This window comes from Triticum aestivum, chromosome 6A (assembly GCF_018294505.1).
Source record: "Triticum aestivum cultivar Chinese Spring chromosome 6A, IWGSC CS RefSeq v2.1, whole genome shotgun sequence".
Lineage (NCBI taxonomy): Eukaryota > Viridiplantae > Streptophyta > Magnoliopsida > Poales > Poaceae > Triticum > Triticum aestivum.
In genome coordinates this window covers 530,885,138-530,897,518 of record NC_057809.1, presented here as the reverse complement: position 1 = coordinate 530,897,518, position 12,381 = coordinate 530,885,138, and the positions used below count along the sequence as shown (strand labels likewise).

Here is a 12,381-nt window from a genome sequence, read left to right as displayed (position 1 = left end):
AACAGAAGTAGTAGTAGCGCAGGGCAGGGCCCATGATACTACTATCAGTTAGTTGCAGCGAGCTAGTAGTAACACAGGCGCCAGCGCTACTGCTACGCCATTACACCGCGCTACTACTAGGGTTTTCCCTAGTAGTGGTCGTATGAAACACAGATCCATCTCCTCCATTACTTTGATTGTCCTGCTCACCTCTTATCCCAGACGGACTCTTCTTTACATTCCTAGTTGCTGACATATTTGTCCCATATTGCACATCATCATCATCGCATCTTCATTATTGTCAAGATCTATAGATCAAGAACGTGTCCTTCTTCTGAGGGGAAAACCTTCCTTGTTTCTATGTTTCCACTTCTCATTGTTTTGGAGCAATATCGAACCATGGATCATGCCAATAATCTTACCTTTTGTTCCATTTGTTTGTGCAATTCTTAGATGTAGTCGAGCTGCAAAGTAAAAAGATAACATACAAAATTAGGTGCAACCACTGCAAAATCAAAAAATAGGTCCACACATTCATACTATAAATAGATACTCACAAGTATCTCTCCTCTGTCATTCCACTAGGCTTGACACAATCAACTTTGGGCAACATAACCTGCCCACCGGTTGCAACACTCTTGAATTGCACTCCACCGGTGATTGAGGACCTGATCGTGCATTCAGATCATACTACCACATTGCAAAATTAGTTTTCATCAATACGCTTCCAATAAAACTTCCTGTTTTTGATTGGTCCCTGCTATTGATGCACACACTCTACCATGACATGGCCATTTTTCTTATCTTCCTCCATCAATAGTTTCTTGACCTCCCCACTATCTTTTTTGTTGTAGGGGTAACTTCAACAACTTCATCATCAACTCCACTGTATGTGTTTTGGTCAATCAAATATGGTCTATGTAGACATATTCATTCATCAAGTTCATAAATGAGTACTGACTAAATATAAAAATATATTCATTCATCAAGTTCATAAACAATCTATCATTGATAATTTGAAACATCACTACATCATCATTCATAATTCAAACATTGCATAGGATCGAAGTACAATAGAAAAATTTAATCTTTCAGGCATAGGAGGATCGAAGTCCTTGGCGTTATCGTACTCGTCAGCCTCAGACACGGTGACACCCATGGTCAATGAAGGGGATGTGATGATGGTCGCCAGAGGTACCGTCGAAGTGATTTTCTTTGCCTTCTTTGCCCTAGGCTTTTCGCAAACGCAACGTCCCATGGACGCATGGCGACACCTCCCAAGCGAGTGGGGGCAGTGTGGCGGTGGCAGGAGTCCCACACGCAACCGTGGGGCTTGCTGGAGATGGGGCAACGGTGGCCCGCGCCATGGCTGATGGTGGCGGTGGCGATCAACAGCCCCTGGGGTGGCCCTTAATGGCTGGCGATGGCGTATGTAGGTGTGGCGGTGGTGTGTGGTAGTTCCGTGATGGAGGCATGGAGATGAAGGACCGGTGCGTGCGTGGGAAGGTGGATACGTTTTTTTCGCCGATGTGGATGGGCCTATATAGGGGAAGTTGGGATGATTTTGGTGATAACCAAAAAATACTGGCTAAAGGGAATCTGTTGGAGCATGTTTTTATGTCATCTTACCCTGTAATAGGAAACTATTGCCGAAAGCGGATCTTCTTGAGATGCATGCTCTTGGCTCCCCAAAAAATTTAGCTCCTCTATTGGAAGATTGTTCTTGGACCTGTGGAGACTCTTGAAGATGCTCACATATGAGTACTCGAGCTACAAAGCATCTTTCATACTCCCTCCGTCCAGGTGTATGGGGTGCCTGGTGTGAATTAGGTATTTCAAGAGTATACTAGTTGTTCTTACAATTAAAATTCCTCGTAACCCAGAAATTCCCTGGTCTGGCTCCCCCATGCAGCCCCCATGAATTTCTTGGACCCCCTTTCCATGCATGAACATCTCAATCCTTTCGTTGTGTTTTTAGGGCATGTCATAGACTCATTTCCGCAATTTCAAATATAATTTTGGCCTATCACCATGTGCCTTGGTCGCGGTGGAGCTCCTAGAGCGTTCTATACATGTAGACGGAGGGAGTACTTGACAAGACATAATCTCACATTTGTAACTCCACTTACAATTTTGCATTACACAATAGTTATGCTATCATGAATACTTCACCGGGCAGTAAAAAACACATGACATGACAAACTATGCTATCTAGGACTTGTGACTGATACAATCATATCATTAATACTGCATGACTCAAGTGGAGTCAGGGCCTCTTCATTTCCAACCCTTACATTGAAATATGCTGGTTGCTTAGGCTGAGTTATGATCATTGTCTCACTTCTTAGCATTCCAACAATATCTGGCATGGTTGGTCGATCAGCTGCATTCTCTTGTACACAAAGCAATGCTATATTAATGCACCTCATCAGCTTTGTTGAGTGACTCTCAGGAACCAATGACACATGGATGAGATCAATCCATCTTTCCTCTTCCCATAATTGCCATGCCTATTTGCAAAAGAAAAAAACCCGCACAACTAGGGTTATATATAGAGAAAATGAACATAAACATTGTTACACGATTAAGCTTGTTTGTATATAAGCTCACATATCCAAGAAGATTGATGAAATCTCCACACTGTTTGCTACCAGAATTCCGCTTTCCGCTAAGGATCTCAAGAACAACAACACCAAAGCTGAAGACATCGGATTTAATAGATAAGATACCTTCTGCAGCATACTCAGGAGCCATATAGCCACTAAAATTGTATATAATATATGTCAGAATTAATTTATATAGTTGAATTTAAATTTAAATATCGACAAGTTCATTTGTTAGCATGAAACTTACTATGTGCCAACCACTCTCCTTGTATTGTTCCCTTCTGGCTTATTTGAGTCGAATATTTTTGCTAGCCCGAAATCTGAAATTTTTGGATTCATCTCACTGTCCAAGAGAATGTTGCTTGGCTTAAGATCTCTATGTATGACACGCAACCGGGAGTGCTTATGTAAGTAAAGAAGTCCATGTGCCACTCCTTCGATTATTGCTACAAGTTGGGACCAATCCAACAAAGCTCTTTTATTTTCATCTGCACATCAATTGGATATTATTATAAAATGGGGGGAAATGTGGAAAATCGTCAAAGGTATAGTTTCTTAGGGAATGAAACTAGAAACATAGGGCTCATGACAATTATAATATTTCAAGTAATTTTGAATTATTCTGATGCATCTAAAAAGTACATCTAAACAAAAATAAGAAAAGGAAAGGCATACCAAAGATGAAGAAATCCAAGCTTTTGTTTGGCAAGTACTCATATATCAATATTTTCTCATCTTCTTGAGAGCAACATCCCAAGAGCCTAACCAAATTCGTGTGCTGCAGTTTGGCTATGAGTTGGACTTCATTTTTGAACTCTATGAAACCTTGTCCTGAATGTGAAGCCAGTCTCTTTACTGCTATCTCCAATCCCTCACGAAACTGGCCCTGAGAAAAAACTACCAGATGTTATGTTCTCCCCATGCGTCTTTTTATGATTTTGTTCATGTTAGTGTTATAAATTTACTTTGTGTGTGTGAGTTTGTGTTGATTATGTGCATTTTAGTTGTACAATGGTTCGACATATTCTTATTATGTGATTTTCTCTTCTTTTTTTTTGGGTGAATGAGATGTTTCTTCTTAATGCTACATTTTGAGTTAATAAAAGCGCCATTTACCAGAAAAAAATGTTCTTCCGATCTGCATGCACTCTATCCCTTGCTCCCATTATTTCGGTGGTATAATAATAACTCTTATGCATACAGTCATGTTAACCCTTCTTGGAACTGTTCCAACAGAAGATAAAAATCTAATAGAGACATACGAATTTACCTTGTAGACAGTGCCAAAGCCACCTTGTCCAAGTTTGTTTCCGTCTGAAAAATTATTTGTGGCGTCCTGTACCCGTTCGTAATCGTACACGGAGAACTCTGAATTCTTCCCATGCCAAACTAGTTGTTTCTCTCCCTCCATATCCTGAGCACGCCTTGACCCTGAATATATGATTGAGAACCCGTGTAATATTGTAATAATATTTTCATTAACTAATAATAGGAAATATATATGCCCGTGCGTTGCAACAGGAATAAAAAAATATCTTTGCGTCTAGAAAAAACAACATGTAAAATTAAATAATGAAAAAACCATGTACTAATATGTCCTAAAGATGTTTTAAAAATTAGACTATGAAAATTTAGCACAACAAAATTCAATTATCCATTTTGTTACTGGGAACAAAAGTCGATTACATAACTTTGATATCCCAACACTGATTTCTATATAGTGGGAATTAACCCTATCTATCATCTAAGGCATATTACGCATCTTGTACTCCCATATATGCATCTAAATAATACTATATTTTATTGTATGTTTCTGGTTTTTGAGAGAATTCTTTTATGTTTGTTCCAAAAAACGTGTGAAGATGTTGTGCTGCCTTTTAATTATATTTTTTCTTATGGGGTGCAACGTCTTCTCCCTGTTTAAAGTGACTTAATTGTTGGGCTATCTAATAAATTTCAGCACAATAACATTTATTAGGGAGCCAATTACGTGAAGAAAATTCCATTTAATGGAAAGAAATGCGGCCAGTTATATCATGAAAATTCCATTTGATGGAAAGAAATGCGGCCAATTATGTCATGAAAATTTCATTTCATGGAAAGAAATACAGCATGCATGTGGTCTTTTATTGGGTTTCCTGAAATCCCACTTAATTCTCCAATAAACCCCACAATCCATATAATTGGAGTCAATTTCCTGCAAATCCTGGGGTGTCCCACCTCTTCTTCGCCGATGATACACTCTTATTCTTCAAAGCGAAAGAGGAACAAGCTAATAGGATCAAGAATGTAATTGACAACTTTGCTACTTGCACGGGCCAGTTAATTAATCCGGCCAAGTGCTCCATCCAATTCAGCAAGCAATGCCCGTTGGCGGACCAGGAAGCAACCCAACAAACACTCCAAGTTGAGAAGCAAGTGTTTGAAGCAAAATATTTGGGGTTACCGACCCCGGAAGGCCGTATGAAGCGTGGGAAATTTTAGAACCTTCAATCCAAGCTGACCCAATGCATCATGTTATGGGGGAATTCATACCAGGCTCAGAGTGGAAAGGAAATTTTAATTAAGTCGATTGCCCAAGCATTACCAACGTATGTTATGGGACTTTTCAAGCTTCCGTTCTCGGTCTTCACATTGGCTCAGTTGGTACAAGATGACAAGGACAAAAGGGCAAGGTGGCATGGGGTTCAAAGACATGAGAATTTTCAATCAGGCACTCCTCGCACATCAAGCATGGAGACTGCTACAGGCTCCTGAAAGTCTATGTGCCCGTGTGTTGAAGGCGCGCTACTATCCGCAAGGAAACCTCCTAGACATGGTCTTCACCGGGCATCCATCATCCACCTGGACGGCCATTGCCCATGGCTTGGAGCTGCTCAAAGAAGGCATGATATGGCGTATCGGGAAAGGAGAATCAATTCGCATTTGGCGGGATAATTGGTTACCACGCTCTACCTCACTCAAACCAATTGGCCCCCGTGGCCGATCGAGACTCATCCAGGTCTCTAGTCTGCTGGATCAGTACGGCGCATGGGATGAGGCTGCTGTGTGGGCGAATTTTGCACCGATTGATGTTTGTACAATACTCAAAATCCGCACCTCACCGTGTGGTGAACCGGACTTCCTCGCCTGGCAACTGGAGAAAAATGAAATATTTACTGTCCGTAGTGCCTACAGACTAGGTCTGAATCTGACGGAGAGTGCGCGCAATGTTCCGGCTGCGAGCAATAGCCCAAGTGGAGACCACCAAATCTGGAAGAAGATCTGGAGTCTGCTGGTACCCCCTAGGGTCCGGACGTTTGCATGGCCGGCAATCACAAACTCACTAGCAACGAAGGACAACAAGAAGGGCCACCATATCCCTATTACTGGTGTGTGTTTGATATGTGGCCATGAGCAGGAAGATGTCCTTCACGCCCTATACCGCTGTCCACATGTACGTGCACTTTGGAATGCCATGCGTGAGGTTTGGACACTCCCATCACATGCAATAATGGAGCGGCTACAAGGGGAATGGGTCCCGGAGCTCATCCTACCTCGTTCCCCTGATGAGTGTGCTCATATCCTAATGGTTCTGTGGAGGGTGTGGTATGTCAGAAACGAACACACTCATGCTAAACCAATGCCCTCTATTGAAGGCTCCCGACGGTTCCTATGCAGCTATATGTTTAGCCTCACGAATATTTTGGAACAGTCTACGGAGCAGATCATCAAGGGAAAAGGCATTGCAGTCGGGCCGGCACCGGCGTCGGCGCCAACAGCGACCGCGGCCCCTGTAAGGCTACCTGAGGAGGCCAAGGATTGGGAGAAACCACCAGATGGGAAGGTCAAGCTGAACGTGGACGGTGCTTTTCTGGAATCCACTGGAGCTGCAGGGGCTGGTATGATCCTGCGAGATGCGGAGGGACAAATCATGTTCTCCTCGTGTCGGTCCTTGCGGCGGTGTGGTTCTGCATTGGAAGACGAGTTGTGTGCCTGTCTGGAGGGCATATCCCTTGCCTTAAAGTGGAGCCAACATGATGTGCTGGTGGAGACTGATTCCACCGAGCTCGTCAGCATGATTAATAACAACTCTCGGGACTTCTCTCACCTGGGACACCTTGTCAGCGAGGTGAAGCACCTCTTGAGCTCGGGTAGAAGGTTCACTATTAGTAAAATACCCCGTGGCCGGAACTATGCTAGCCATCTTCTCGCTAGATTTGGTCGACAGGAGGGTCGAACTGTGGTATAGTAAGGATCACGCCCTGAAGAAATTTTAGGCCTTCTCCTTCGGGATTGTAATGTGACTCTTACTTAATCAATACAATCCCCTTTACCCCGCAAAAAAAATCCTGCACATCCTTCGGGTCTTTCACTTTTATTGGCATCTTCATGTCCATATTTAGCAGGATTTTTTTAATTGACACGTGCATTTTTTCCAGATAGTTTCCATTTGATAGGCAACTCGTAATTAGGTAACGATCAGGTTTTGCACATGGAACAAATGCAAAAATGCTACACCTACGAAGGAACCTATGAATTCTTACGTAAATTTCCTAACTATAACCTCTCCGCCCCCTGATTTCAACTGGGTGGGCCCCCTCCCCCTTATTTCTTCCAACCAAAAAAAGCCAACGAAGCCATTACATTAGTTACGTATGAATCAGTACGTAGGTCTAGCATTGCTGGAACAAATGATAGGTGAGTTGGTTGTTATGTTGTGGTCGGTAGTGGAGGTCTCAAGTTCTATGGGTATATATTTTTCCTTCTTATCAAAAGAAGTGAACCAGGCCCACCTTGGCCCACACTAGGGACTGGCCGACCTATGTAGGGAGTAGAAATTCTGGGACAAGCTTTTTTCTGGATTGCGGGTTGGCTCTTAAAAAGTGAAGGGTTTTTCTGCAAAAACAACGACGGACCAAGAATATCTATTTCTTTTATTAGTAGATAGGTATACACTAGCAAAAGAGCCCGTGCGTTGCAACGGGAGAAAAACACAACACACACTCTTAACCGAAGAACCATCACTCAAGACCACAATAGGTCCATCTCCTTTATTTTAGCGACGCGTCATATTTGTGTTGCCGCTTATCCTTCTTCTCACCCTCGCCGATGATGGCCTTAGTGTTCACACAAACCAAAACGTGTTTGAATGTGGTTAATCCTAAGATCTCTCTCTCTCTCTCTCTCTCTCTCTCTCTCTCTCTCTTTCTCTCTCTCCTCCCTCTCCTCTCTCTCTCTCTCTCACACACACACACACACTCGTGATGAGAAATCTGTTGTTTTCCCCTGTGATGTATTCAGAGGTATGCATGTGTATTTCTCGATGTTTTCTTTTCCCTACATGACTATAGTGTGTGTTTATTTGCAACCCGGATCGCCGCCTGTACGAAAGAAAAATGGATCGTGCGCTATAGTTATAAGTTTGCTTCCAAAACAATATCTAAAAAATATTTAACAGGTAAAATTAACATCATATTCAGATTTCATATATTTTTTAATCAAATTTTATATATAACATGTTAAAATCGGAGTTACGGTTACCAAATATGTATAATTTTAAAAACTATTTGTTTGACTTAATATCTTCCAAAATAATATTTATAAATACTTAGCAGGTTAAAAAATCTTATATTCATATTCTACATATTTTTCTAATCAAATTTCATATATAACATGTTTAAATCGGAGTTACGGTATAAAAGATATGGATGGTTTCGAAAATCATTTGTTTGACTTAAATATGATCCGCGGATGGAATACCTAAAAAGTCAGGGTTTTTTTCGAAAGTTCGATGTGACTTAAATCAGGACTGCGAGTTGATTTCATAAAAACGCAGGGGCTTTTTTGCAAAACGGTGCGACGGACGGGCCGAAACCCTACATGCTTTATTATTAGGACGTGGCTAGCAGGTGCGCGAGCGCCCGTTGGTAGGATCAAGCGCTCTTTCAAATATGGAAAGACCTGCTGGTGCACCCGACGTAGTCCACCAAAAAATGAATCTTGTCCCACGTGCATTTATTTGGAGGTCCAAAAAGTTTAAAAAGCTATAACTTTTGATTTAAGCATCGAAATCTAATTTCTCTTTCGCAGCTGGATTTCTCGCGATGAGTTCTTCAAAACTAGATCTCACATAGATATGTTTTGTCGAAATTTTTTTCGAGGCAACTTTGGGTATGATAGAGGCAACTTTAGTGCTACAGTAAAGCAACTTCATTTTTTTTGCCTAGAAGGACTGTCTATTAGGTTGGTTTGTGTAAAAATGCTAAAATTATCACAACTGGCCTACCATGGTTGCCCAGTTGTCTACCATGGATATTCAGTTGCCTATCAGTGATGCCCACTTGCCTACAATACTATGAAATTGATCTACCATTGATGTCCTGTTACATGCTATTGATAATTAGTTACCTATCATTACTGCTTAGTTGTCTAACTTTGCATATTAGTTGCCTACAATTATGAAGCTGCTTGTCATTGTGTTTTTCCTAAGTTGCCTGAAACACTATGAAGTTACCTATCGGTGATGCTCAGATGACTGGCATTTTAAGATCGTTATGAAACCTGTGTATCACACAAAAAAGTTAGCAACTATTGGGGTGTTTTTGTGCAACTCCAGTGCATTCAACAAGCAACCCATGTGTGTTTTCCATCATTATATCTGGAGATTTTAATAATTTTCACGGGCAACTCATGCAAAAATTATGAACAACTTGTGTAGGCTTGTAGGCAACTGTCTAATCCACCCCCTATGAAACTTCTCATCACTCCCTATGCAACTTATCATCTGTCCCTACTTATGCAACCAGTCAACACCCACGAAATGGCTAGCTAACACCCACGTGCTCGGTAGCTCACACCATCCATCTCCACATAGTTTCAAAATTTGAAATCATGATAGACAACTTATATCCCACAAAAACTTTTCAACATTGTAGGCAACTTAGGTCCCTTGATGGACAACTTTCATACTATTTTAGGCAATTTGGGGTGTGTAGGAAACTTCGTAGCAATATAGGAAACCTGGTTTTTGAGGCAGGCAGCTTAGAAGCCATGTTAGAGAACTTTCCACTCTGCGGTAAGCAACTTTCACAGTATCGTAGGCAACTAAACTATCGACAACTTAGTTTTTGATGTATGCAACTTAACAACCATGATAAACATCCATTAGACTATTGCACACAACTATTAGTAGGCTAGTAGGTGAATCACTAACACACACAATGCACTTCATCTAGCATTAAAGTTGCTCCAGTTTAGCACTAGAGTTGCCTCATCTAGCATCAAAGTTGCTTTAAAAAACAATCAAAACATATTCATATGGGATCTAGTTTTGAAGAGTTCATCACGAGGAACCTAATGATGAAAACGGATCATAATTCCAACACGCAGTTTGAAAGTTATAGCCTTTTGGAATTTTCTTGTACTGAAATTAATGCATGTTATTTCATCGTTGGGTTCATATGGTTGGTCAGACGAGTTCGTGAAAGAACAACATACTATAGTAGATGAATCTTTCCATATATGGGCAACTTAGGATGATGTTAAGCTACTCATTAGTCATGGCACGCAAATATTGTGCCCTTGCTTATTATTGTTTTCCTAAGTTGCCTACAAACACTCTGAAGTTGCCTAACGGTGATGCTTAGTCGCCTGACATTACTTTTTTCAGTTGCCTCTAATACATTGAAAAGTTGTCCATAAGTATTACTAAGTTGCATGTCCATGAAACTAAGTTGCTTAGCATACCGAAAAGTATTTTATGCAACTAAGGATGATGTTAAGCCATTCGCTAGTCATGGCAGGCAGCTTAGGATAAATATTAGCCTAGCTCGAAAACTAAGTTGCCTACAATACTATCAACTTAGAGGCAAAACTAAACTAGTTATGGTAGGAAACTTAGAGGTGAAGCTAGCTAACTTCAAAGGGATTTTTGATGATACACAGTCATCCTACGCAGACTGGCAGTAAGTTGCTTTCCTATAGCACTATAGTTGCTTCCGTTTCACCCAAAGTTGCTCATAATAAAAGTTAGTCAAAACATACTCATATGGGATCTAGTTTTGAAGAGCTCGTCGCGTGGAACCTAGACGTGAAAACAAATTTGAGTTTCGATGATCGGTTCAAAAGTTATGTCTTTTTGAAATTTTGGAAACGCAAATTAAATGTATGCAACATGAGATCTTGCTGGGAAATCGCGACATGGATGGGCACACTGAGACACGGTGGACCAGCTCCTTTCTCTATGCGTTAATTCCATTCTGTGGGCTGTGTATTAATTGGGACCACGTTCGAGAGAGAGGCGGGAGACAGGAGCATATAATTTCTTGTCGTGTAGCGCGTGCGCCAGCCATGACAAACGAGCACAGCTGCGCGTTTAAGAATTCAGGCTATTATTAGGTAGATGAAATTGTTGTTGCTCCATCGGTTCAACTTTAGAACGATATAGAACTAAAGTCTAAAGTTGAACCAATGGAGCAACAACAATTTCATGAACAAATTACCATACCTTTGACCCAACGAGAATAAAACGTGAAGCAGAGAAACGTTGCTGCTGCTAGAGGCACCACAACTATGGGAATTACCCACGGCTTGCTGATACGTCCTGACATCAACATGATAACTTGCCGATTAAGCCTCTGACTCGGTCTTTTATACTTGACTGAAATTAAGAGCAAACCATGGGGACTTACTCTTGTTGGTCGGAGTCGGAGCTCCCGCGGGCGCCAATGACGGCCCAAGACGCAACATTGGTTCCCCACCGTAGAACGAAAACGACTCGTACCTGAAGTTACACCGTATGTCGTACATCTGCCCTCCGATAAACTGGGACGTGGTGGAGTTGATCCTCCCGAGGAGACGACGCAGGCACGCCAAGCAGTCGCCGGCGGACAGGTCCGGCGTGCACTGCGCCAGGGAATACACCAATGGGAAGGTGGTGCGACTGTCCACGACTCCCGTGGCGAACCGCGTCGGCTCCGTGCTGGCCGCCTTTTCCACGGTCGCCACGAGCAGCTCATGGATAAGGCCGGTGATGAGGCGGACGTCGCCGGTGACGTTTTTGGCGGTCCAAAACTCCAAGAACATGTCGTCGCCGTTGCCGGGCGCGAGGATGTTGTCGGCAGAGTAGGCAAGGACACAGGGGTTGACGGCGAAGTAGGCGGCCACGGAGTAGAGGGCGGTGCGGTAACACTGCTGCGGCGGCGGTGGCGTTAGTTTGAACGTGTTAGTGACGCACTCGCCGCAGGCGGTGTCGTTGAGGAGGTCACCGCGGCAGAGCGCAAGCGCGTAGACCACGTCGGGGGATTGGCCGAAGGTGGCGGTAGCGAAGTGTACCGGGGAAGAAGAGATGTTCTTGGGGAGGCTCGCGGCGACGACCTTAAGATTGTCGCAGAATACATCGGCGGCCGCCAGGAACGGTTTGAATTGGAAAAGCAGGATGACGATGCCGACGACGGTCGCCATGGCGACGCCAGCCCGACTAGCTAGAACCGCTTCTTGGTTTTTCTTCTCGCAGATGATCAACTCGGTGCACTTATTTATCACGCGTGTGGGCGCATGATGCACCTCGACTAATAATCAGGTTGACTAGATCTGGAGTGTGCCAAACTCTCTTACCATTCCATACTAGGATGGAGTGCGGGCCGTAAGAGGAATAGAGAGAGAATGATGAGATTTTCATGGTAATAGGTGTTTCATTAATAAAATAAAGATTCAGTTTTTGTTTGTGAGAAAAATAAAAATTCAGTTACAGGCCAGGTATTGTTAGGATCCCTGTCAACCCGACCCAGCTACAGAAGCGGCCGCAGCAAGACCC

At 42.7% G+C, this 12,381-nt stretch overlaps 1 protein-coding gene across 1 annotated transcript; it reads right to left on the bottom strand.

The window, feature by feature from the left end:
* Nucleotides 1–2,186: 2,186 nt before the first annotated feature.
* On the bottom strand, nucleotides 2,187–12,029 carry LOC123130922 (cysteine-rich receptor-like protein kinase 10). The gene is made up of 8 exons (XM_044550712.1): nucleotides 11,258–12,029; nucleotides 11,062–11,169; nucleotides 6,351–6,366; nucleotides 3,856–4,009; nucleotides 3,261–3,471; nucleotides 2,833–3,073; nucleotides 2,590–2,740; nucleotides 2,187–2,489 (listed from the first exon to the last, which is right to left on the bottom strand). Exons 1-8 carry the CDS (start codon nucleotides 12,027–12,029, stop codon nucleotides 2,187–2,189), a joined length of 1,956 nt encoding a protein of 651 aa, XP_044406647.1.
* Nucleotides 12,030–12,381: the final 352 nt, after the last annotated feature.